The 25,432-nt window shown below is 42.7% G+C and overlaps 1 protein-coding gene across 5 annotated transcripts in view; it reads right to left on the reverse strand.

Moving 5' to 3' along the window:
- Positions 1-314: 314 nt before the first annotated feature.
- ETV1 (ETS variant transcription factor 1) overlaps positions 315-25,432 on the reverse strand; it is a 115,175-nt gene continuing 90,057 nt past the window's right edge. For all 5 annotated transcript variants that reach the window (XM_068235091.1, XM_068235089.1, XM_068235088.1 and 2 more), the window contains 5 exons: positions 18,069-18,137; positions 17,905-17,973; positions 15,208-15,377; positions 9,521-9,622; positions 315-6,931 (listed from right to left, as the gene is read on the reverse strand). In XM_068235091.1, coding sequence (XP_068091192.1) covers positions 6,710-6,931; positions 9,521-9,622; positions 15,208-15,377; positions 17,905-17,973; positions 18,069-18,137 — 632 coding nt within the window. In that variant the 3' untranslated portion in view covers positions 315-6,709. The remainder of the gene's footprint in view (positions 6,932-9,520; positions 9,623-15,207; positions 15,378-17,904; positions 17,974-18,068; positions 18,138-25,432) is intronic.

A 25,432-nucleotide genomic window follows, 5' to 3' on the forward strand; every position in this document is an offset into this window, starting at 1 on the left:
CTGTTAAACTGTAACATCTCCCACTTGAGCCATAGGGAAACATGGACATTACCTGGCACATCAGTTGTCCTCTCAGCTATAATTAACAGCAACTGATATATTTCCGATCTGACAAAATCTTGTCAGAACTGGAAGGGATTATTGTCAGAAGAAAATGGTGAGCTTCTGAGAGGAACTGATGGCAAGGTAACTATGTAATGTTCATTTGAAGTTACCTCATGTGTTTATTTTAAATAAATTTAATCAGTACAGGTTCCCTTTAAGCACAAATAAAACCAACACAATAAAATGAAACAAAAACCACAAAGACAAGCTTGAAAGGTTTGAATAAATTTTCAATACATCCTCTTTTCTGTACAGGTTTTCCGCTTAAAAATTAAAACAAAAGTCAGAAATATAACCGTAGAAATGTTCTCTGCCGCCCAGATTTACACTCCTGTGTTGCGCGCAAGTGTCCAAACCAACAGCACAACCAGATCGGTCCAACCAGATTCCTCGTCTCTTTTTTTTCCCTTTCTGTTTTTTTCTTTATTTTTTTTAGCAGTCCGTTAACACGCCAGGCTTTCTGTTTCAGAAGAAATCCCCGAGTCCTGCGGCGAGCAAACTGCTCACTGTCCGTTGATTTGCAGAAGAGTTGATTGCAGTGCAGCCAAGCTATGTCAACGCCACAATAAATGAACCAGTCTCTTATTTTTGTCCTGAAATGCTACCTGCAGTTACAGCGATGCGTATCGTGGCCTTTTAGTAACTTTTTTAGCGCCAAAGATAAAGAGTACAGAAAAAACAGCAGCGGAAGCAATTTTTTTTTCTTTTTTCCCCCTAGCATTTATACATGTTATGAACGTAACACAGCATTAAAAGGCATAAATGCATATTAATGGGTACCATATCTAAAAAGGACTAAAGTACCTATTAAGTGTATTGGATTTTTTTTTTCCTCAGTAGAGTGCGCGCTGTTCCAAAACAGCGTAATAACATGTCTCAGAGTACAGTTAATTCCTATTGATTAAAATCGCTTATTCAAGCCTCAGTTTTTTTTAAATTATTGTTTTCCTCCCATCAAGATTTTTTAGTGCTATTTATCAATGTTTAAAATATACTTCATTAAAAAAAAAAAACACAGTCAAACAGAAACACACAATGCACCTGGTTTATGAAGGTTTTCCTGAGCAGGGAAGGAATAGAGAACACAGTTGTGTTGATGTTCCAACAGGTGTCAACCTCATGTTCAACCCAAAAAACATTTGCCATTTGAAACTGAAGAACGCTAAATATTGCCAGAATTTGTGATTCCCCAAGCGGGTGGCCATTTAACCTCTGCATTATTGCCAGTTTTCACCTGTTGATACCTGCACTGAAACATGGCCTTTGTTCAATTTTAGTGGAAACAAAAAAAGACACACATAAGCCGATATCAACAGTTGAAAACGGGAAGACACAGACTTCAACGAAAACCGCTCTGGCCCATCAGTAGATAATTTGACTATCCAGTGAACCTGAACTAATGGCCAACTGAATGTTTACATCTGAGCAAATTCCAATAACACAAAATGATCCTGGTAAATTTTGAAAGCGGTTATGATGGTCGGTTTCAAGTATGAACTACGGAACTGAACCTTTACAGGTTTAAAAAGTCATTGTGCGGCTGGGCACCACAAACACATAACTGCGCATTTAGTGACCCTTCAGCAACCCTGGGCTAATATGTCCCTTAACAAAGGTTGCAAATTCTGCCACCTAATGGCAGGTAAAAAAAAAAATCTATCCCAGGGTTTGTGGATCTCTTATGTCCTCCAACTCAAAAGAACCTTCATAAATCAAAACGTTTGCCTTTAAATCTACAGTGGAAAAATAGGCAGGCTACAACCGCTGACGGCATGTGTTCAATTCCATGATACATAAAATTTGCATTTAATTTGTATGCAAGCTGGAATTCCAAGCATCTCATTGACAGTCTCTAGTAAAGAATTTAGAAGCCAGTATAGCCAGGTAGCTGAAATAATACAAGATGAGGTCAGCGTTACTTTTTAACACTAGAAACAAATTGAACAGGTCCTCTTTGCTGGCAATGGAGAGTTTGCTGAGAAATCTATATTTTCTCTGGTGTTTTATATTACAGGCTTACAGGGTTATTGATGACAGATGAGCAGGAGCCTCCCAAATTTAGAGTCAAGATAAGCTGCAATAAAGAAAAGGATTATGCAGTCAAGGTTGTATGGTGTATGACAGGTGTTGCGGTAACTCTTCAGTTTGCAGTTAGCCTTCCCAGGCCTGGCAGTTACTAGGCTTGCAACTGCCTGGCCTCATGCTCTGAAAAACACTAACTGCTCTGAAGTTGGCACAACTACTTTAGGGGACCCAGCAGGTTACCTCATTTGGCTAACGTGATTGAGTGGACGGCACCCTCTCGCACCACTAGATTTCAGATAGGTAGTGGTAACTTACAGCCATACTATTCAGGCCAATGAGAAGCAAAGAAGGGAGCCTAGATACTTTCATGAAAAAAAAAAAGTGTTAACATTTAGGGTTCATATATTTATATTGCCGCACAAGCCCAGCTTTTAAAAATATTTCCTATACAAATACAGCTTTCTCGGTTAACTTTTTGCCAGCCAGGAAGAAAGATCTGTTCAGAAGGGTGGCTTCTTAAGTCCAAGTAGGCCACAGAAGACTGCAAAGGTGTTAAAACAATAAGAAACAAGGAGGTTATTGAACCATCTATATTCAACATTTTTCTACTCATTCCTTCAACACCAATTGGGTTACTCTTAAAGATAAAAGCACGACAGATCTGCAAAGTTAAGAGTGCAATCGTTTTTCTGCAAATTTCCTTACAAGCCTCTGAGTCCTCAAACTCTTAGCGGAGTATTCCACCAATGTAGTGTTCTTTTTGGGGTCTCCAACCAGTTGAAGAAGAGGACTCCCATGGAAAGGAGTGGCAACACCTGAAAAGGAGTTATGTTTTTTTATGGAAAACGTGGCACACCCATCTTATCAGGTGACCAGAAACACTTGAGGTAAACCATGGTGGACTTTGTCATCTTTATGGTTTTGCTTTCGCAAAGATTTGAGAAGGTATCTGGATTTTGACTTTTCACATCAAATCCCCTGGGCTGAACAGTATTTGCATATCGCTAATTGAGAAGGATTAGTTTGTCAGGTAATTAATCATTAGTTTCCAAACCTGATTAGCTGCTTCAGCTCAGGTGAATTTTAATTTCTGTGGATTTAAAAAACTCTCTCTAAAGTCAGAATCTGCACTAATCTCAACCCAATTCCCACAGAAAAAAAATAAGGAATCCAAAAATATACAGACATATTACATTGGTGATGTTATCAACACTTGGGAGGACATTGATGTCATTACACTTGGGAACCATGTATATAGATCCATTTTTACTTAGTGTCTGACATACATAGCTAGTTTTGAAAAAAATGTCATTGCCACCTAAATCTAAGTTCCACAAGATGCCTGAAGAAACATTTTATACTCCAAAAAAACACTTTTCTGTGTACACAAAAAGGCCCAGGCACATATGCAATTCAATTTCTCCTGAGTCTTCTCCAAGGTGACATATTCACAACTTGTCATAAAATTCCTTTTACGCCACCAGCAAGCAATATAATATTCAAAAAAAATCGGATAGTACTTTTTCATTAACTTTAGAGTACTTTTTCAATTGTAAAATGCTGAAAATTTAGTTTAAAGAGAAAACGAAAATTATCTCCTAGGAGATAACTCAGGTGAAAAAATTGCATATGGGTCCCTCTGTCTAAGCCTTTACTACTCTGACCTAGAGCTGGACCTGGCCTATTCATACTGTCCACAAACCAATGACTAACGTCAGAACTGACCAGGCACATAGCTTGTTGCAGCCAATCTTGGTTTATCAACTGTCTAGGCATGGGTCACATGATCCAGCCTCATTTAGATCTAGGATTTCAAGCTGACATTTGGGCAGCTTAGGATGTGGTCATGATGCTAGGGCCCAAAGATGTTTAAAGGGAACCCGAGGTGAGAGGGAGAAGGAGGCTGCCAGATTGATTTCCTTGTAAACAATGCCAGTTGCGTCAGAACACCTAATCTGAATATGCTTGTTCAGGGTCTAGTATTAGAGACACAGGATCAGCAGGACAGCCAGGCAATTGGTATTGTTTAAAAGGAAATAAATAAGGCAGCCTCCATATACCTCTTACCTTGGGTTCCCTTTAAGTATTTCACTTTACCACAAAATAAGGAAAACAAAGTTTTACAGGTTTAAGGGGGATGCACTGGGTTGTACAAAGGTCAAAAAGTGTGTAAAAGATTGAGGCCAAAATCTAATGCTTTTTCTTTTTTCTAAGTGCCGTATGGAAACAAATCTATGTAGATCTCTACAATCCCAGTTTTCACCACCATTGCACTGGAATTTTTAGTTACTTGTGTGCATGATAAGAAATTTCTGGGATCCAAAACAGACTGGTGCCACAATACCCAATTTATCTTATTACTTGGACTTTAACTGACCCAATTAAAATGTATAAACTGCATGAAGAAGAATGACTATTGCAGTTATATTTATGGATCAATAAAATTTGTCTCTGACTTTCTCTGGATCAATGAAATTATCTTTAATTATATTTAAACTTCCGCTAAGCAGTAGATCTTACTAAAGAAAACCAAGCAGCCATTAAACAATAGTATATAGCGGAAAGTATCATTTCTCCTATCTTTCTGGTGCACAATCTGATAGCGTTGGTATCTGGAGGACAGCAAGAGTGGAGACAGATCTCGAAGTTGGAGAATTCAAAGTATGACTTCAGTTTAAATCTGGCACTGAGAGCTACCCAAGTACACAGGAAAGTACATGTGCAAATTGGAAAAGATTCCTGAAGGTACAATGTGGTACTTTGATTTAGACAACAAGGTCCATTTACAAAGAATGATTCTTGGCCAATGGCCATTAGCATTTTAAGCATTAAACCCTTTTTTCCATACATTACTTAAAACAAAATTTGGTTGAGTGAGTTTTCCAATCTCAAAACACTATTTTTTAGCCACTGGTGGGGGAAAGCCACTGAACTCAATTATTGACAGATTCAATTCTGTCAGAGCTAGGCCAGAAGACATCTTTGAAAGGTCAACAGAGATGCCAGACTTCCTTGAACGTTAAAAATTAGAAAGATTATAAGTTAGCTGAGGACATTTATGGGCTGCCTACTTTGGGCCAAGTTGTTTGGCTTAATGAACCAATGAACTAATAGCAAGCTTCTATTCTGGGTTGTGTTATGGCCTTCCACCAATGGAAATAAGAAGTCCTTCGAGGAGCTTTCTGAACAGCAAAGACATACCATAATATAAACACATTTGTGCATTAGAAGGAATTGCACCTTCAGGATTAGTTACATAGTTATTTAGGCAGAAAAAACGATTTTAGTAAAATATTTCATAATCCATCTCGACCTCTTAGAAAAAAACAAATTGATACTGTAGAGCAATGCGTTCAATTTGTAAAAAAGTATTTAGAAGTCATCTTGTTCCCTTGTTCAGTTAGTAAAAGGCACAGCCTAATCCACTCCTAAAATGAAGTTTGAGGCCACAGGCTACCGGCCAATCTCAAACCAGCATTCACTTTGTGCAACTTGTGCTCCAATCAGTAAAACCTTACAGCAGTTCTAGCCACATTTCCTCAATGCTGACTGATGCAGTTGGGGAAGAAAGAAAATCGGTGGAGGACCATCAAAGGGGGAAATCGGTGGAGATTACGAGAGAGCTACATTTAAAAAAACTGAAAACTTTTCCAGCTGATAGCTCAATCAACAACTTTGTAACGTTCTTAAATACAGGTTATTTTAGTTTGATGCTTTATCTACAAACACTTCAAGGAGTTCCCCCTTAAACTAGCAATGGTGGCCGTTTGCATTCCTCCATACTTGGTGAATTTCCACAAATAAGTGGTGACCAGTGCTGCCAACTCATTCCTGTAATTTTTAAGTAGACAGGTCTTGTGGCTCGTTAGATGCAGCATAGGCAGTGGTTATATGTAAATAAGCCCAGAACCAGGATAGCTTAGACAGCTATTCAAGATTTGGCAACCATGTTGGTGACTACAACTGGTCATGTCAGTGTCCAAACATTTTCCTTTGGACGCAAAGAACATGGACTTCAGCTTAACTAACCAACAAAAGGGACCAAGACCACCAAGAAATACTGTTTTGTTTTTTTTATAGCTTTGCCCACAATATCCAACCATGCAGAACAATCGGATTGTCCTTGAGGGTGTAAAACTTTAATCTTGAAGGAAAGAAACAATCGTCACACACAGCTATTTAGCAATAAAAGTTAACTGTATCCAGGCTTTTAAAAAAAAAACAAAAAATAATAATGTACAATATATTATGAGATTTGAACAGGAAAAAAAAAAATACAGACATGACTTGAAATGAAGTACCGTGAGCGTTATATTCCCCGTCCCGAGCATAAATGACTATTATATCCATCTTCTGTTCACTCTGTTACATACATGGTTTACATTTTAGCCCAAGTCCCATCGTTAAAGTGCTCTGTCCATGGCAGACCGTATGAGATATGCAACAGGAAAAGCCCATTTAGGAACTACTAAATAAATTTTATATATATATATATATTTTTATATATATATATAAAAAGTGTACTTTGCTTTCCTTGGGTCTGACGAAGAAAAGTGAAATCCATTGTCCGATTCTAGCGCTAGTAAACGTATCCTTCATTGTAGGGGTGCGTGTTGCAGTAACCCCCGTCCTGCATGTAGGGGATGCTCTCGTCGAAATGCGACAAGGGTACCGTGTCCTCCTCGTTTATGTGTCTCTCCATGTCAGTTTTCAGTAGCGGCCGCTGATTGTCTGGGAAGGCCATGGAGAAGAGGGCTTCTGGGTCGCACACGAATTTGTACACGTATCTCTCCCCGGCGACCTTCGTATAAAGCACAACATAGTTTATGGTTAACATCAAATTTTAATTTTTTTTTTAATTCAAATTGCACAAAGAAATATTTAATACACAATTATTTTTTAATATTTAAATAGCGCTGACATCTTCCACAGCACTGTACAGAGTATATTGTCTTTAAGTAAACACAATGTAACAAGTGAGGAATGTGACTCACACTGACTGCAGGAGCTGGAGGACAGCCAGAGAGTGTGTAACATTCACCACTTGTTACATTGTGTTTACTTAAATGTATCTATCTAAACTTTGGATGCGTCTGCATTTCTATCCACGGAACTTTAAAGCTCTGTGTGTAACCCTTCCAATGCTGGTCTAGTAAAAAAAAAAAAATGCTGGTTGCCGAGAATATGCTGTAAATAATGTTTTAGAGTAAAGTTGAAATGCTGGGTTATATTCCACTTTTTATTTAACAATCACCTTCTACACTATCATCTCATGTAAAACGCTGCTATCTCGCGGCAAAACGCGTTTTTTAACCCCCCCAAACACCGGCGCAATGTTGGGGGAGAGCTTCCTTGTAGAGGCAGAGCTTAGCGCTGTAGCTCTGCCTCTACTCACATCAATCGCCGCCTCTCCCCGCCCCTTTCAGTCTTCTTTCACTGAGAGGGGCGGGGGAGAGGCGGCGATCAACGGTGATTGATGCTAATGGCAGCAGAGCTACAGCTCAAAGCTCCGCCTCCCCGGGCAGGAAAGACTTTCCTGGTCGTCAATTTTTCCCCAGGTATTTGGGGGTATTAAATACAGCATTCTGCCGCGGGATAGCGGCCTTTTACATGGGGTAATAGTGTAGAAGGGGATCGTTAAAGCGGAATATAACCCTGCATTTCAACTTTGCTCTAAAACATTATTTACAGCATATTATATGCAACCAACATTTTTTTTTTTCACTAGACCAGCATTGGAAGGGTTACACACAGAGCTTTAAAGTTCAGTGGAGAGAATAGCAAATGTATCTATCTAAACTTCGGATGCATCTAAGTAAACACAATGTAACAAGTGAGGAATGTAACTCACTCTCTCTCTGTGTCCGGGAGTTCCTGCACAGTCAGTGTGTGTCACATTCACCACTTGTTACATTGTGTTTACTTAAATGTATCTATCTAAACTTCGGATGCGTCTGCATTTCTCTCCATGGAACTTTAAAGCTCTGTGTAACCCTTCCAATGCTGGTCTAGTAAAAAAAAAAAAAAATGCTGGTTGCATATAATATGCTGTAAATAAAGTTTTAGAGCAAAGTTGAAATGCAGGGTTATATTCCGCTTTTTAATAAAAAGTGGAATTTTAAGAGGCTTCAGAGTTACTTTAACTGTCCCTCACAAGGGCTCACAACCTTATCCCTACCATAGTCCTATGTCCATAAATGTGTAGTGTACATATAGTCTAGGGCCAATTTAAGGGATAACCAATTAACCTATTGGGGGATGTGGGAGGAAAATGGAGTGTCCGGAGCAGACCCATGCAGACACAGGGAGAACATACAAATTCAGTGCAGGTAGTGCTCCGGCTGGGATTCAAACCGGGCACCCAGCGCTGCAAGGCGGGAATGCTAACCACACCGCGCTGCCTACAATGCCACCATGGATGGGAATGGTGTACAAGATGCAAGTTACTATAGAGTGGAAATTCAAATTTTATGCAACTTGGAATATGGCCACCCAAAATTAGCAGTGATTGCCTTAGCAAGTCACAATTATTTCCATCTTATTGACCACTTACAATCATGATCCCTATAATAGCAACCTGTAAGAAAACCCCATGTTCACTGCAAGCCTAGAGACAGCATAGCAGAGCAAGCCCAAACAGTCCACCTGGTTTACTCTGCTGAGTGAAGGAAGGGGCGTGTCCTTGTGTGAGTGGTGTACAATGTACGTAATCTGATCACCCTCACTTTGTTTATATCTTTAAAAATCTTGAAATAAACCTGTGTTGAGCCTTTGATAAATCAGGAGCTATATCTGGAAGGGGAATATCCCGCTTATTCCCTGTTAATTATAAATACAAAAAATATTCAGTAAGCGCTACTATTGCATAAAATTGTATTTATTAAACCTCATAACAGTCTGCAAGCATACATACATCCCACTGCTGGTATGCAAATTGTATGCAATAGCTTTGTGCTTATTGGATACAATTCACAGACCAGCAATTATTGCGAGGTTTATTCAATACAATTTTATGCAACAGAATATGTATGCATGTAGACTGTTATGAGGTTTAATAAATACAATTTATGCAATAGTTTAGCGCTTACTGGACATTTATTTTTTATTTCAAGATCTGTGAGCTTTTACCGACCACATTATTCAAATTTAAAGAATCTTGTAAAAAAAAAAAAAAAAAAAAAAAAAAAAAAGTAAATAAAATATTGCTTCTTGAGAAAAAAATAAATAGTATTGTTTCGACCTAAACCCTCTTGTGTTGTAGAAATGGAAGCCACTCTGGAGAAAATGACGCTGTACATATAGGCTGTACCATAATCTCATCACAGGAGCACAGATTGTTCATCACTCATCAATAAAGGCCAGCGTACGAAAGACAAAGTCCGAGCCTCACCTTCTGCATAATTCCCTTCTCATAGTAATATCTCAGAGAACGGCTCAGCTTATCGTAGTTCATTGCAGGCCTGTTCTTCTGGATGCCCCATCGCCGTGCCACCTATCAATAAAAATACAAATATATGTAATGAACGGATGGGAATCCAGCTGCTGCCACTTGTTGCCATGCAACACATTTGTCATTCTAAAGCAATCAAATAAAGAAAAGAACATTAAAGTGAACTCTAAGTGAGAGGGATACAACGGCTGCCATAAAGGTTTCTTTTTAATCAATACCAGTTTTCTGGCAGCCCTGCTGATCCATTTGGCTGCAGTAGTGTCTGAATCACACCAGAAACAAGCATGCAGCCAATCTCGTCAGATCTGACAAAAATGTCAGAAACACCTGATCTGCTGCATGCTTGTTCAGGGGTCTCTGGCTAAAAGTATTAAGAGGCAGAGGATCAGCAGGGCTGCCAGGCAACTGGTATTGTTTAAAAGGAGATAAATAAGGCAGGCTCCACAGCCCTCTTGCTACAGTTGTCCTTTAATAACAATAAAGTTCTACTAAAAGGCCAAGTTGCCCCCCTCCAAGCCAACCTTCTGCCACCAACCCCTAGCCTGAACTTTAGCAATTACATGGTTTCCCCCTTCCTCCCAAAGATTCAAACAAACCACTCAGCTCCTCTTTTCACTACCTCCCACTTTGGCAACACCTACCTTCACTTTGGCCACACCTCCGTCCCACAGAGATTAACAGGAAGAAAGAGTATAAGCCCGCCCTTAACGCAACATCCCAACTTAAGCCCGCTCCACACGTCACAATGGGGTGTCCCCTTCCACATCATCCCACACCATAAAAACAACCCCATGACAATGGTGGGTGGCAATTCATGACTATAGCAGCCTCGCTCTCTCATCCAATCAGGCAGAGAGGATGGGGACAGGGGCGTGTAGGCCACACCCCCTCCTGGGACTGGACACAGCAAGAAGAACGGTAGCTGTGTTTGAGTCACACTTGGAACAAGAATACAGTCAGTGGAGAGAGAAAACCTGATGTGCATACTGGATCCAGATCAGATCGGTGATTTAACTGTATTAAAGACTAGAGATAGTCGCTGAGATGCTAATATTTCAGCTTGCATGCAAATTTTATGCAAACCGTATGCGGCTTAGGAATTTGGCCTAATCGAAACCAATAGGAAGTCTGTGATCAGCTCAATAAATAAATTTGCGTGCAAGCTGGAAGACCTATATGATCGACAACGGATATTAGGATCGCTGACGTAATTTCCAAGAGTACAATGGTAAACTGGTCTATTTACCATCGATTGCGCGCAAAATGTTCAAGTGGGATCTTGTCAATATCTTGATTACTTAAAGGGAACCTTAAAGGATACCCGAAGTGACATGTGACATGATGAGATAGACATGTGTATGTACCGTGCCTAGCACACAAATAACTAGGCTGTGTTCCTTTTTTTCTTTCTCTGCCTGAAAGAGTTAAATATCAGGTATGTAAGTGGCTGACTCAGTCCTGACTCAGACAGGAAGTGACTACAGTGTGAACCTCACCGATAAGAAATTCCCCTTTTTATCTCTTTCTTGCTCTCAGAAGCCATTTTCTACTAGGAAAGTGTTTTATAGTTGGAATTTCTCATTATTAATTGTATTTATAAAGCACCAACATATTATGCAGCGCTGCACAATAGATAAATGGGTTAACATACAGGTAGAACATACGGAAACTCACAGCAAAACAAGATCATGCAAATGATTTGATAACAATACAGTGTCATAGGTCAAGATAGAGACTGTTCGAGTCTACAAGAAGGGTGGTTGTTAATAAGATTGCATAATCAAGCTGGATACATTAGGGAGCAGGGCCCTGGCAGAGGCTTAAGCTGGCCATACACTGGCCCGATTTGCGCCCGTTTCGACAGCAGATTCGATCACTGGGATCGAATCTGCTGCCAATCGTTCACGCTACACGCCAAATTTCGATCCATTTCGTCCGATCCCGTCGATCGCGCCGTGCGGAAAATAACCGTCGATCGCCCGCGGGTAAAGCGCGCATCGCTAGCGGCGTTCGAGTGCCCGACGACTGACGCAATAGAGCCCGCATAAATTACCTGCTCCGCCGGCGTGACTGCCCCCCGGTCACAGCTGCTCCGTCTCCGCTCTGGTCTCCAGGTCCGGCATGCCTCACGTCTTCTAGCCCGGCAGGAAGTTTAAACAGTAGAGCGCACTCTACTGTTTAAACTTCCTGCCGGGCAAGAAGAAGTGAGGCATGCCGGACCTGGAGACCAGAGCGCAGACAGAGCAGCGGTGACCGGGGGACTGGAGTCGCGCCGGCGGAGCAGGTAATGTATGCGGGCGGGCGGGGGCAGCAGCAGCAGCACCACAGATTATGAACGGTTTCAGGCTGAAATCGGTTCACAATCTGTTTGCTGTAAAGGCAGCCATACGATCCCTCTCTGATCAGATTCGATCAGAGAGGGATCTATCTGTTGGTCGAATCTGATGGCAAATCGACCAGTGTATGGCCACCTTTACAATCTAAAGGGTGGGGTGGAGACAATAGGTGCGTCTTTTGAGAGGTGGTCTAACAGAACATATTATGATGCTGGTGTAGGGGGGTATGCGAGCATGGAGGTGAGTCTTGAGAGCTTGTTTGAAGGTATTAAAGGTGGGGGCGAGTCTGACGGCTGGTGGGAGAGAGTTCCAGAGAGTAGGGGCAGCCCTGGTGAAGTCCGTCAATCGTGTGTGTGACTGAGTTATGCGTTATGCCTCATCAGTGAGGGTCGCACTGAGTCAGGACTGAGTCAGCCACTTACATACCTGATATTTAACTCTTTCAGGCAGAGGAAGAAAACAAGGAACACAGCATAGTTATTTGTGTGCTAGGCACTGTACATACACATGTCTATCTCATCATGTCACTTCGGGTATTATTTAACTGAAAGGAATATGGATGTTTCTTTTTAAACAATACTAGTTGCCTGGCAGTCCTGCTGATCTCTTTGGCTGCAGTAGTGACTGAATCACACACCTGAAACAAGCATGCAGCTAATCCAGACTACCTGATCTGCATGCATGTTGAGGGGCTGTGGCTGAAAGTATTAGAGACACAGGATCAGCAGGAGAGTCAGGCAACTGGTATTATTTGAAAAGGAAAAATCCAGATCCTACTCAGTTCAGGTTCCCCTTAATTTCCCCCCCCCCCCCCCCCAAAAGAAAAACAAACTAAAAAACATGGCATCATAAATCACTTTCTAGATCGATTTTACTTCTGTATATCGATCAAAAAATTGTATTGGTAGTAAAGCTATCAGTTTTAATTGATTAGATGTTATGTGTAATCAGGTAAAAAATAAAATAGTCTAGTGCATGGCTGCCTTTATCAGTATCTTGTTGACTAGATTATAAAAAACAAAACACCCTCACAACAGCCGGGCAAATGGTCTTTGTGTAGAAACTGAGAAAATGGCCGTCTCCATTATCTCTTCACTTCAAGTTCCAGTAAAAGGAAAAAAAATGCTTTTGAACATAAAAGAATTCTTCTGTTTTCATTATTATTAAATGGGAGACTTAAAAAAACGCGACGTCGTCTTCTTTGAGTATCTGCGGGTTTAATGCACAGCCTCATTAAGATACATTAGCTATCGTTTCACACACAGGCAGTCTAATGCAGAGGAACGTCAAGGTAAACCCATTAGGCGGTACACAAACAGATCTGAAAGATGGCGGACCTGGCAAGCCACTTAGTGCAAGTCGCTCGAGGAGCGCAATTCAATAAAACGACGCCCAACTTAATGGGAGCAATAAAAGTACAAATTAAAGTTGCAAACGCACAAAAACACCGATTACCTATGAAAGGTAGAACATCTCTCTCCTAACCTAGGTTATTTAAAGCGGACCTGAACTCTTGCACAGGGCAGAAGGAAAAAACAGAGAAATGCAACCTGTATGTATTTTAGAGAGTTTAGCCCAGGCATGGGCAAACTTGGCCCTCCAGCTGTTAAGGAACTCCAAACCCCACAATGCATTGCAGGAGTCTGACAGCCACAGTCATGACTCAAAGGAAAATGCATTGTGGGATTTGTAGTTCCTTAAAGTGGATCCGAGATGAACTTTTACACATTGCATAATTGTGTTCCTTTCCTATTGTTTATAGGGCATTCCTCAAGCCAAATACTTTTTTGTTTTTGTTTTAATGCTCTGATTCCTTATAAACTAAATAAGCCACGCCCACAGGTTTTCAGAGAGCCAAGGCACTTTCAGACAGTAGCAAGGGCTCATGGGAACTCAGTCTGGGCAGGAGGAGGGGGAGATTACTAGCCAGAGATTTCAGAGGCAGAGGGGAGGAGGGAGGAGGAGGGAGGATTAGGTTTTTTGCTCAAGATACAGATAAGCTTGCCTCTGTGTAATGTTTACAAACAACATGGCTGCTGTCATTGTATCACAGGAAGAAATAATCATTTTCTATTAAAGCAGTTTGCAGCTAGATTTGCTGTGTAAATTATCTAAACTTTAGATAAGATATATAGACAAGTTACTTGTTATAGTTAGGTTTTTCAGCTCTGATCCGGTTTAACAGCTGGAGGGCCAAGTTTCCCATGCCTGGTTTAGCCTGCCTAATCCTTCCTCATCTGTAACTGATCAGAAGTGTAATTGGGTCTCTCAGCTGGACCCCCCCAATAAATGTTCTTTTGGTGTTGCACGTGGGGTGGGGGGTCCCAATGCAGTGGCAGAGCCGGGGACCCTGCTTTTGATGTGCCCTAGTGTATTTTGTTATTGAAATTCTTACTTATGCAGCTCCTAGGGACAGGTCAGTCTAGGATTGTGTGTGACTGAGGTCTCTCCTGTGTATGGCCGCCCCGTCAGCTCTTGCTGGATTCGGTACGGCAGACACAGGTGCATGTATTTGCATCTTTTTATCAGCAGACCAGCTGTCTGTGGACCCATTTATAAAGGCAAGTGCTGTCTTGGAATGTGCATTTGTTCCCTGTGTTTGGCATCTCTCAGCTGGGTCAGCTGGCTGCCTCGGCAGAGCAGCTGATTTGTAAACACAGGATGTTAGCCGTATGTCTGCTTCCATGAAAGCAGGAAGTAGACACTGCAGATGTATTCCAGCTGTAACAGAGAAATGTTTTTTCTGGAAAGGTCATTATGCTGTTGCTTATCTATAGAGCAGAGAGGAAGTTCAGGTCCGCTTTAAAGCAAACCTTGGGTTAAAAAACAAATACCTAAGAATTGGCAAGCCTCTGGATCCTGTAGAGTCTTCCCGCCTTATCCTGACCGCTGCCACCGCTTGATAGGACCCTCAGGAAGATCAGGGCTGCGCTGTTTTCCATGCATGAGCCTGGCCACGCCTGCGCAGCAGCATAGAGCTACCCACGCAAGCTGTGTACAGCCGCAACCATGCGTGAAGAGGAGCGCGGCTCTTGTCGGATTTTTTCAGGGTCCACGAGCGGCAATGGTGGTTTGGTAGATGGCGTGGGAAGACTCTACAGTATCCAGAGGCTTCCTTCTACTTAGACACTGTAAGTATCCGGATTTTGATCCAAGGTTTGCCTCAGGTACACTTTAATAGGCCTTAGGTATTTAAAGTGACACTCAATACAGAACAAATAACCAGTGGGTTATGCAGGGATCACATAGGTGTGGTTCGGTAATATTTCAGGAATGGGCGGACATACTGACCTCCTCTGGCTCGATGAGTTTGAACTCCATCCCTCGTCCGGTCCAGGCAATGAAATGGGAATTGGCCGGGTCGTCTAATAGCGCCACCAAGAACTGCCAGAGCTGGAGGGAGCCTCTCCGCTGGTAAGTGGGGCCTTCACGGTACAAGCCGGGCTCCTGCTTTATGTCACCTGCAGAGGCAATGACAGACGGGTTACACTCTTTTGAAAGGAGATTGTACAAAAGAATAAGTAAAGTATCCCGACAAGCAGTCAGTTGTGTTTGGGAGCACTCAGACCATTGCAGTCCATCTCTGGCATACTTTAACACAAAGAACAAACTACAGGGCAATATGGCGGGGCAACCAGAAAGAGACCAACCCAACAATGTCCTTACTACTTCCATAACTAAAGTCTGATACATGCCTTACATTTTGATTGACCAATCACTGACCAATTTTACCACCTCCGTAGAGTGTGACGGCCAACTGAATACTATGATCATATCGTGTAGGTAGGCTCTCATACAACATTGGTCAATCAAAAGTGGATGTATGTAGGCACATAAAAGCCTAGTAGACATTTTTCAATTTTGATTGGCCAACTACTGACCAATATTGCCACTTCCATGCAGTATGAGGGTTTGCCTACACACTCTGCTCATAGTATTCAATATCTGTAGATCGTCATACAACGGAGGTGGTAAAAACGGTCAGTGATTGGCCAATCATAATTGAAAATGTGACTTTAGATATACAGAATAGAAAGTTGATCAAAAATTCCATTTGCCTGTTTTTTTCTGGTCTACATTAAGTGAAATATAGGGCATGAACAGGAAATTTGCACAGGACCAATAAGCCCCAGAAACCATCATTAATTACCCGACAGCTCGATGAATCAATCAAGGGGTGGGGTAAATCAGCATTCGCTTTCTGAATATAATTAGCGTGTAGTCTTCACCAATTTGCTCCATTTGCTTTTTCATATCACAAGCTTCTAAAATTTGCATGAGGAAGAACTGATCAACTCCTGATCTATGGTATTGATCAAATGCAGATGCCTTTTTTTTCCCCAAGACATTCTGATAATATTCAATACTTTGCCCAATTCTGCTGGAGACCAGGTGGCCAGGAAAACAGTAAAGCGAAGTCCACACAATCCAGGCAGTGGAAAAGTCCAAAAGTTTTATGAAGAGATCAGTTACAGCATAAAGATCGGTTACAGCATAAAGATCAGGCACGTTTTTAGGCTGTACCTGATGGCTTTATAAAACCTTTGGACTTTACTACCTGGATTGTGCGGACTTCACTTTACTACAACTAAAAACCAACACTGCAGATCTATCCATCTATTGATTTTAGCCCTTAAAGAGAGCCCGAGGTGGGCTCATAAAATAAAAAAAAAAAAAAAAAAAGTAGGCTACTTGATCTGGGGGGGCTGAGCAGCTGAAGTAGCCCCCCCCCCCCCAAGCACCACCTCGGGTTCTCTTTATAACGATACTGAAGCGAGCTGGAACAACAACAAAAAAAGTCAGATACTCACCTTTGGATGCCCTCGCATCCCGAGTACTATTAAAGACGAGCAGATCCGTGCTGCGTACGCATATGTCCAGGCGGGCACATGTGCAGTACAGACACGCCTGTCTTCGGAAGCTCTCGCATCCCTGCTGAAAAGTTCTAAAGTCACGAAAATTCAAAGAAGGACAGCGGTGGAACGAGGAGATGGAGAGAGGACCAAGAAGGTTCCATGAGATCCAGAACTTTCCTCTACAAAAGGGAGCATCTTTCAAGGACTGGAACAGCACCTCTGCAAACCTCAGCGGGTGTGCGACCACCCACCCCTTGTACCAACAGGGTTGGAATAGCTCTGTAGAAGATAAGGGTCCGCACCACTTGCAGATACAATTCCAACTTCTATTGAAGATCCATAAATGCTGTGTAGCAGCTACAGCCCACTGGTTTCGGGTTAAGTGCCCTTGTAAAAAGGGCACTTAATCCAAAACAGCTGTCTGTAGCTGCTACACAGCATTTATGGATCTTCAATAAAAGTTGGAATTTTATCTGCAAGTGGTGTGGACCCTTATCTTGTATATAAGTGAGTATCTGACTTTTTTCAGCTCATTTTAGTATTGCTTTAGCTTGGTGTAATTCGCCTTCTTAAAACAGAAGGAAACTTGCAATAATTCAGCTATAAGTGAATATTTGTAGCTACCCACAATGCACCACTACTGAATATGCAAATTATCTCGTTTCACCCCTGTAAGCCAGGCTAGCATCCAGAACCGCTGGTGTATAGCAAGCCTACAGCTTTAAATATTACACAGCCACATCAACCCCACGTGTGTAAAATGTAAAGCTATAGGCTTGCTATACACCAGCGGTTCTGGATGTGAGCCTGGCTTACAGGGGCGAAAAGGGATAATTTGCATATTCAGTAGTGGTGCATTGTGGGTAACCACAAATGTTCACTTATAGCTGAATTATTGCAAGTTTCCTTCTGTTTTAAGAAGGCAAATTACACCAAGCATTGCTTTTTAGTAGGAGGGCTTTTCGGTCTATTTTAGCCCCCTATACATCATTCCTAGTGGTTTGGGTCACCCAGAGCTACTTGTTTACTCTGTTGTATTGCTTTAGGTACACTTTTTAGCAAGTAGTTTGCATTTCCCCCCCTTGGCAACATTCTTATGGCCCCAGAGATAACTCAGCTACTCGCTACTTACCTTCAAATTTCTCAGGCACCACACAGGTGTCGTCGAAAAACTGTCTAGGCCCTTTCTCATAAATGCAACCTGCAAATCAGACAGAGAAGGCGAAAAAAAGATGAGACAGGTGTACATGATTAGCACATATCGAAACAGAACACAACAGCGGTACGGTCGCCTACCTTCTGCGCCGCTGGGGTGAGCCAGAAACGTTTCTTGCCTCATGAAAATGGAATGGCAGCTAGGCACTTCTGTAAGAGAGCACAAGACAATGATCATCAGAGGCGGGCCAGAGGCGCGCAGGTCATCGAGGAGACAGGCAGCAGACAGAGGGGTAACAGGACACGTGCTGCCAGAGACAGGCAGCAGACAGAGGGGTAACAGGACACGTGCTGCCAGAGACAGGCAGCAGACAGAGGGGACAGGACATGCACCACACAGGACAGTAACAGGACAGGACATGCACCACACAGAGTGACTGGCTGCAGACAGAGGGGTAACAGGACACATGCTGCCAGAGACAGGCAGCAGACAGAGGGGTAACAGGACAGGACATGCACCACACAGAGTGACTGGCTGCAGACAGAGGGGTAACAGGACACGTGCTGCCAGAGACAGGCAGCAGACAGAGGGGTAACAGGACGGGACACTCGCCGCACAGAGAGACAGCCTGTCAACACATGGCGAGCACTCTCTGAGACGCAGGCTCTCCCGCGCAGCACAACCAGACAGGGGACGGGAGAAGAGCTGATTTTATCCTACGCAGGCACTTGAACTCAAAAACTTGCGGCATAATCAACCTTGATAAAGGTCAGCTGCTTTGGCAATCACACTCGCCTTTAAATAGCATTCAGATTTTTTTTTTTTTTTTTTTTTTTTTTTTTTCTTCTTCTTGTGATTTTTATTTATTTTTTTATTCCGAGGCGATCATAATTCACAGTCGTCTGTTTAACTCCACGCTGATTAATTAGCGGCCATTTTTCTGCTTTCTGGGATAACCGCATTGTCAAACCTTTCTTTCAAAGAAAAAAAAAAAATTTTTTTTTTAAAAGCGTGTACGTATTATGGCACCGCCTGCGAGCTGGGTGCAGGGCCAGCCGAATGATGGTTTACCCTTCTACCGCTACAATCCCTGGCGGTGTTAAATACTATTCCCCGTCCTGATATTGGTTTGTCCTAACAGTCGTGGAAGTGAAGAGGATATAGTACACGGACAATAAAAATGTCGCCTTCCTTTGACCTCACTGTGACCTCATGTTGGGTAAAGCTAAGTGCATGTAGCACAGCCATTCCCAATGGCCCAGACAGAAACACCCGCACTAGCCTCCTCCTGTAGGGAAGCAGATCAGGCAGAAGATGCTTCTCAGCAGATCAGGTGACCAACACTTCAGGCCGGCTTCACACTACAGATTGACGGCAGGTGCTGCACCACCAAAAACAGGCCTATAGGGATTACCGTGTTAGTACACAGTAATCCCAGTCTAGCATCTGTCTAACAGGAAGTGATGCTCACTTCCTGTTGGGAAATCAATGACGTGCAGGGAAGTGTATTCCTAAAATATGCTTCTGTACATGCGCAATGCTAAAAACTGTGGCAGTTTTTCTTTTAAATGCATGTGCGTTACCGTAGACGTACATGACTTCTGGTTCAACGCAGATCGCCGCACGGTAATGTAGGTATGCGCTCGCCTTAGATAAGGAACTTCCGGCGCAATGCACCGCAGCTAGTATGAACTACCCCATAGACTTTCATTGCCCGAGGGCATGATGCTGTATATTAACAGCAACACCCCAGTATGGCAGGGCCGTCAGTAATTAAAGGCCATTTTGAATATAGATTAAAGAAAAAAAAAAAAAAAAAAAACTAATTCACTCCCAAAATACAGCTATACAGTAATACAAATAATGTCTTTTCCTGCTGTCCTTTGTCTCATTAAAACAGTTGAGCCACGCAAGTGTCCAGAGAGAGTGTTTTAAACTTGCATGAGTTAGTTCACTTTACAAGCGTATTATGTAAACACAATCAGGTGAGATCTCAGAGACAATACTCTAACTTGCTACATTTAGAAGCTGCACATTTGGTAATCAGGGTCAGACAGCAGAACATAGAGCAAGTGTACAGCAGTTTCTGGCTATTAGATGCAGCAGCTAATGAATAAAGCATCAGGCAAGGCAGAATTAGTGTTTGGTGAGTATTAAGGTACGTGCACACGTCTGATTTTTCCGAACAACTTGTCGTTCATACGACAGTTGGATGTGTGTAAGTTCAATCATTGGACTGATGGCTGCAGTTTTGACTGATCCGCTTGGAGGATCCATTGGACTGTCGTTCAAACGACAGTAATGCTGGATACACACCATGAGTTTCTGCGTCGAATGCGTCCGTCGATTCGATTATTTCCGAGCATTTCCGAACGAATTTCGATGATTTTTAGGTCGATTGCCATGTAAAGTATGGCAAATCGACCTAACGATCCATCGAAGCTTGAATCGGACATGTCGGAAATAATCAAATCGACGCGTATCGACGGACGCATCCAACGCGGAAACGCATGGTGTGTATCCAGCATTAGGTCCGTACGCGAGCACAAACGACTGGGAGTCGTTTGTATAAGTAATGGCCATTCAAACAAAGTCTTTTGATCACTTGTTTGATCTGGTCTGTTCTATCCAGTCCTTTGACCAGTCAAACGACATGTAAATGAGCTGATATTAGCATATCAGCCGTTTTGTCATCTGTGTGTACAAGACGTCTGAACGACTGGTTGTTTGAATGACAAGTCGTTTAAACTCCGGTTTGAAAAAAAATCGGGTGTAAAATCAGACGTGTGTATGCATCTTTAGGGCCACAATTGAGGCAGTGCTAACCAGATTTCTTTCACAACATGGGTCTGCTATTAAATGTAACGGAGGGGAAAATAAAAAAAATACGACAATTAGCCTCAAATTTCTGCACCAAATGAGCTACTCAACCGTAAAAGGTAGATCTCTTTGAGATCCAAAAATGCAGGGGGAATTAAAAAAAAAAAAAAAAAAAAAAAATCAGAAGAATGACCAGAATTAGAGACAAACGACAAAAGATGCAAACATGCCTTTGTTCCGCCACACCCTTCCCAAAAGTCTTGCAGAACGAATTTTGGCACGGGCAGCGGAAACGTCTCTCTCAGAAGGAGATTACAATGTTTACTCTGAGCAAACACCGAACTGGCACCATCACAATAGCCATATTGGAGAGGAGAGACACAGGACACCGGGGGAAGGCTGTGGCAATTTATAGAGAAGGCCTAACGCAGAATGAACTATGAAGGATGATGGGCACAGATGAAGGACTGAAGCTCTGCTCTAACCATAACCATCTCCCGGGGGTTGTCTAAACCTACCCCTCTCCCTCTGCCGCAAAATGCCGGCGAACGTAAATTTTGGCGGCAGTGACACTAAATTTTGTCCCCAATTACATTGCGGAGCACCGGCTATGCAAGGCCGCAATGAGTCTTTCCAGAAGCCACCGGCGCGCGCGATGCTTTCGGGTGTTGTCATTTAGTGTATATGCCATTATAAACGCAACAATTTGCGGCAAAGAAGGTAATTTCAGCACCAGGAGGCGACCGATAGCGAGTGCCGCCATGCACCCCAATTTCCTTCATTGCCAAACAGGCGCCCATGACAGCATTGACAGCGTTGTTTTTTCTGTAAGGGCTACTGCTCCCTTTTTTTTTTTTACAGATCTGCTTCCAACCACCTGCGCATTTGCAAAATTCTAGGCACTACTACACGAATGGAAATCAAATGTGAACACTTCCATCAGCGCGACACAAATGTATCGAATCTCAGACATCAGTCCTGCCGTGCATCTGCAATCGAACCGCGGCATGACACCAGTTGGATTTCACCTGTAAGTGACTGGGGTATCTGCACTAGGAATTGAGACCTTAGTTCCTAGTGGTAAAAAAAAAAAACCCTTTCCTGTTTTAAGCAGAACAGAAGGTTGTATTCTCACGCTCCCGGTTTGGACAGAAACTTTTCGTACCCTTTAAAGTGGACCTGAACTCTTGCACAGGACAGAAGGTAATCATAGAAAATGCGCCCTGTATGTATTTAGAGAGCGTAACCTGTTTAATTCCCCCTCATCTGTGACTAATCACAAGTGTAATTTGATCTCACAGCTGTGTCAGCTAGCTGCCTCCGCAGAGCAGCTAATTTGTAAACACAGGATGTTAACAATATGTCTGCTTCCATGAAAAGTAGGAAGTGGACACGCTGCAGATTTATTGCAGGACTTGTATCAGCTGTAACAAAGAAATGTTTTTCTTTGAAGGTTACTATGCTGTTGCTTATCTTTTAGCGCAGAGAGGAAGTCCTGAGTTCAGGTCCGCTTTAGGACTGAAGCGAACGGTGAGGACGACAAACTGCTCCGCAAATTACCCAGCATGCCTCTATCGCTCGTAGAGGTCTAACCGATAATTTATGACCGTCAGAGAGGGTCAGGCCCTAATCCGATTGCAGCAACATTTCCAAAGTGATTATTTAATCAAATGAGTAACATTGTTAATTAGGAGTCATAATCATTGCTCTGAAGTTCATCAAAGTAATGACTTGGCCAGAAAGAAAAAAGAAGCAGCACAACGGTAATTAAATTGTCCGCTGCTCCCATTTATACCTGATCTAATAACCCGGCGCATCAATGAAATTTAGCATTTACCGTCTCAAACTGCACTAAAATGTTGATACAAAACGCAGAGCTGCTCGGCCCCGGTTAAGCTGGGTTACTTCAAAGCAAAACAATTACAGCCATCCAGAGACTAATTGCATCTCCCTCATCGAGAGAAGAGCTCGACTTTAACAAGGCAAACGCAATTCTGCCCTCATTCCACATCTAAATTGGATCAAAAAACAGATTACGCTGCATTGTCCCCATCGATCACTCAGCGCTACTTCAACAGCTCCTGTTTACAAATGGAAATCTATGCTAGGTGGATTTCGGGCGTGCTCACGTTAGGATTGGCCGTTATACTGCAGATCTGCGGCCATCGTACCAAGTCTATTCAATCCTACTGGAAGTAGTGGCAGTGCATTGTGCATCCAAAAATCAGCACTGTTATGCGTACTTATACACAGCTGCTCAGTGCATTGGTGGGAAGTTTAGATTCCCAGACGGACCTAAGTTTTTTAGGGGAGTTATAGCAGACCTGAAGCAACAGCATAGTAACGTTGAGGGCTTGTTTCCACTGTTGCGACGCGATTTCCCCGGCATTCCGACGCTTGTAAAAACGCATGCGTTTCCACATGCGTTTTTATCCGCGATTTCGCATGGCAGGGTGCCATGCGAAATTAACCAGGACACTGCCAGGGCAAAATAAAATAGAAAAAGGTGCGAAATCGCATGCGAAATCGCGGGTAAAAACGCATGTAACAAGCGCATGCGTTTTTACTATTAAATACATTAGCGGCGATTCGCATGCATTCCACTCGCAGGCGAATTCGTTGGCTCTTTTGTGCGTTTTTTTACCGCTGAAAAAAAAACGCACCTCAACAACGCTACAGTGGAAACAGGCCCATCCACTTGCATTACATGTGCGAATCCGCATGCATTGGACGCATGCGGATTCGCGATAGTGGGAACGAGCCCTAAAGGGGAACTTCAGCATAAAAAAAAAAAAAAAAAAAATACTGTCATTAAGTGACATTAGTTATGTTAATTAAAATGGATAGGTAATATAATCTCTTACCCACTGTTTCAAAAGAACAGGCAAATGTTTGTGATTTCATGATGGCAGCCATCTTTTTGGTTCGAAGGAGGTGACAGGGAGCATAAGACAGTTCCAACTGTCCTGTGTGCTGATCACCCCTCCCAGCTGCGCCCGCTAGGCTACAAATCTCACATTCAAAGTTAACAAAAAGAGAAAAAAAAAAAAAGAGCAACAATTTAAGAAATCCCATCATGCTTTGCACAGCATCAGGGGAAAAAATGCCCGGGCAGTTTTCTTCTGCGCAGCCAAAAATTAGGCTTGGGTAAGAAAAACAAAGTTCTGTGAAACTTAAAGAAACACCAAGCCTTTTCAGTGCTGCTGAGTAGATTTTTTAGTATGGAGGTTCACTTTAAAGAAAAACCTTTCTTTGTTACAGCTGATGCAAATCCTGCAATAACTATGCAGTGTGTCTACGTCCTGCTTTCATGGAAGGAATATCCTGTGTTCACCAATTAGCTCTCTGCTGAGGCAGCCAGCTGACACAGCTGAGGGATCAAATTACAACGTGTGCTTAGTTGCAGATGAGGGGAATTAGACAGGCTAAAATCTCTAAATACATACAGGGTGCATTTCTCTTGGTTTCCCTTTTGTCCTGTGCAAGAGTTCAGGTCCACTTTAAATGCAATTTCGAATTTTTTTAAACAGAAGGCATTTGTGATAATTCAGCTGTAAGTGAGCAACTGTGGTTTCCCATGATGCAGCACATCCAAATATGCAAATGATCTCTTTACACCCCTGAAAGCCAGGCCCACACCCAGAACCGCTGGCGTATAGAGAGCCTGTAGCGAATACATTTTATGAACTCTCCCCGACCCCAAATAGGGTCCCGATCCCAGCAGGCGACAGAAATTGAAAGTGCGTACTCCGCTTTAGAGAAAATGCCTCGTTTTAGGCCCAGTTATGACACCACTTCGCTCGCGCAGAGGTTGTGCCGGTTACCATGTGAGCATGAACATGCCGTGTGGCTCCGCCTCTTCACTGGGCATGGGCAATGAGGTGCTGATGAATCCAGTTTACATGCAAATATCATGCAAATTATATGCAAATGATAGGCAAATTTGAACGAAGCCAATCAGATCAGTAGGCCTGATTTTAGGCTGCCTACAGTTTGCACGCAAAGCCAAAACGATCATCTTATTTCCACGGTCAGTCCCTCCAAATCAGTGGCCAGCAGAGACCTTCAGATGCCAGCGCCAGTAACAAATAGAAAAGTTTGGAGCCGGCTGCCCATTTTAGGGAGCTCTAGATACTTGGCTAAATAGATTTGCTAATCCCTGCATGAAGTGATCATAAAAACTGACCAATCCTTCACATCAGCACAGGAGCTGCACTTATGAGACAATGGACAAGTGTGTAGTCAGTGTACAGTCTCGTTTGATAAGGATTAATTTTGTGGCGTGCCCGATTGTGAAGGGTAAACAAAAAAAAGTGCAAAAAACGGATATACTCCAGTCAAGGCCTAAAAGACAAAAAATAAACAGGCGGAAGATGAACCAACTGAGCCCTTAGCTCTCGCTCGGGAGGCAGATTCATGTTTTAAACATGCTGGATAAAAACAATTATTACGAGGCACTTGACATGAGCGGGAAGCCGCTGACGGACGCTGCCAAGCAAATAATTAAGACAAAATGAGAAAGTACACACTGTTATACGGGCGGCGGCGGTGGGATGATGCCCCGGTCAGATCGCATGCCTCATGTTGGTCAGGAGGAAGCGGCTGCGGTCATCTCCACGCCCGTCCATAAATGAGGGCCACTGCACACCAGAAAAATCGCTAGGCGCAATTGCAAACGCTTAGC

This window comes from Hyperolius riggenbachi, chromosome 5 (genome assembly GCF_040937935.1).
Source record: "Hyperolius riggenbachi isolate aHypRig1 chromosome 5, aHypRig1.pri, whole genome shotgun sequence".
In the NCBI taxonomy this organism is placed as follows: Eukaryota; Metazoa; Chordata; class Amphibia; order Anura; family Hyperoliidae; genus Hyperolius; species Hyperolius riggenbachi.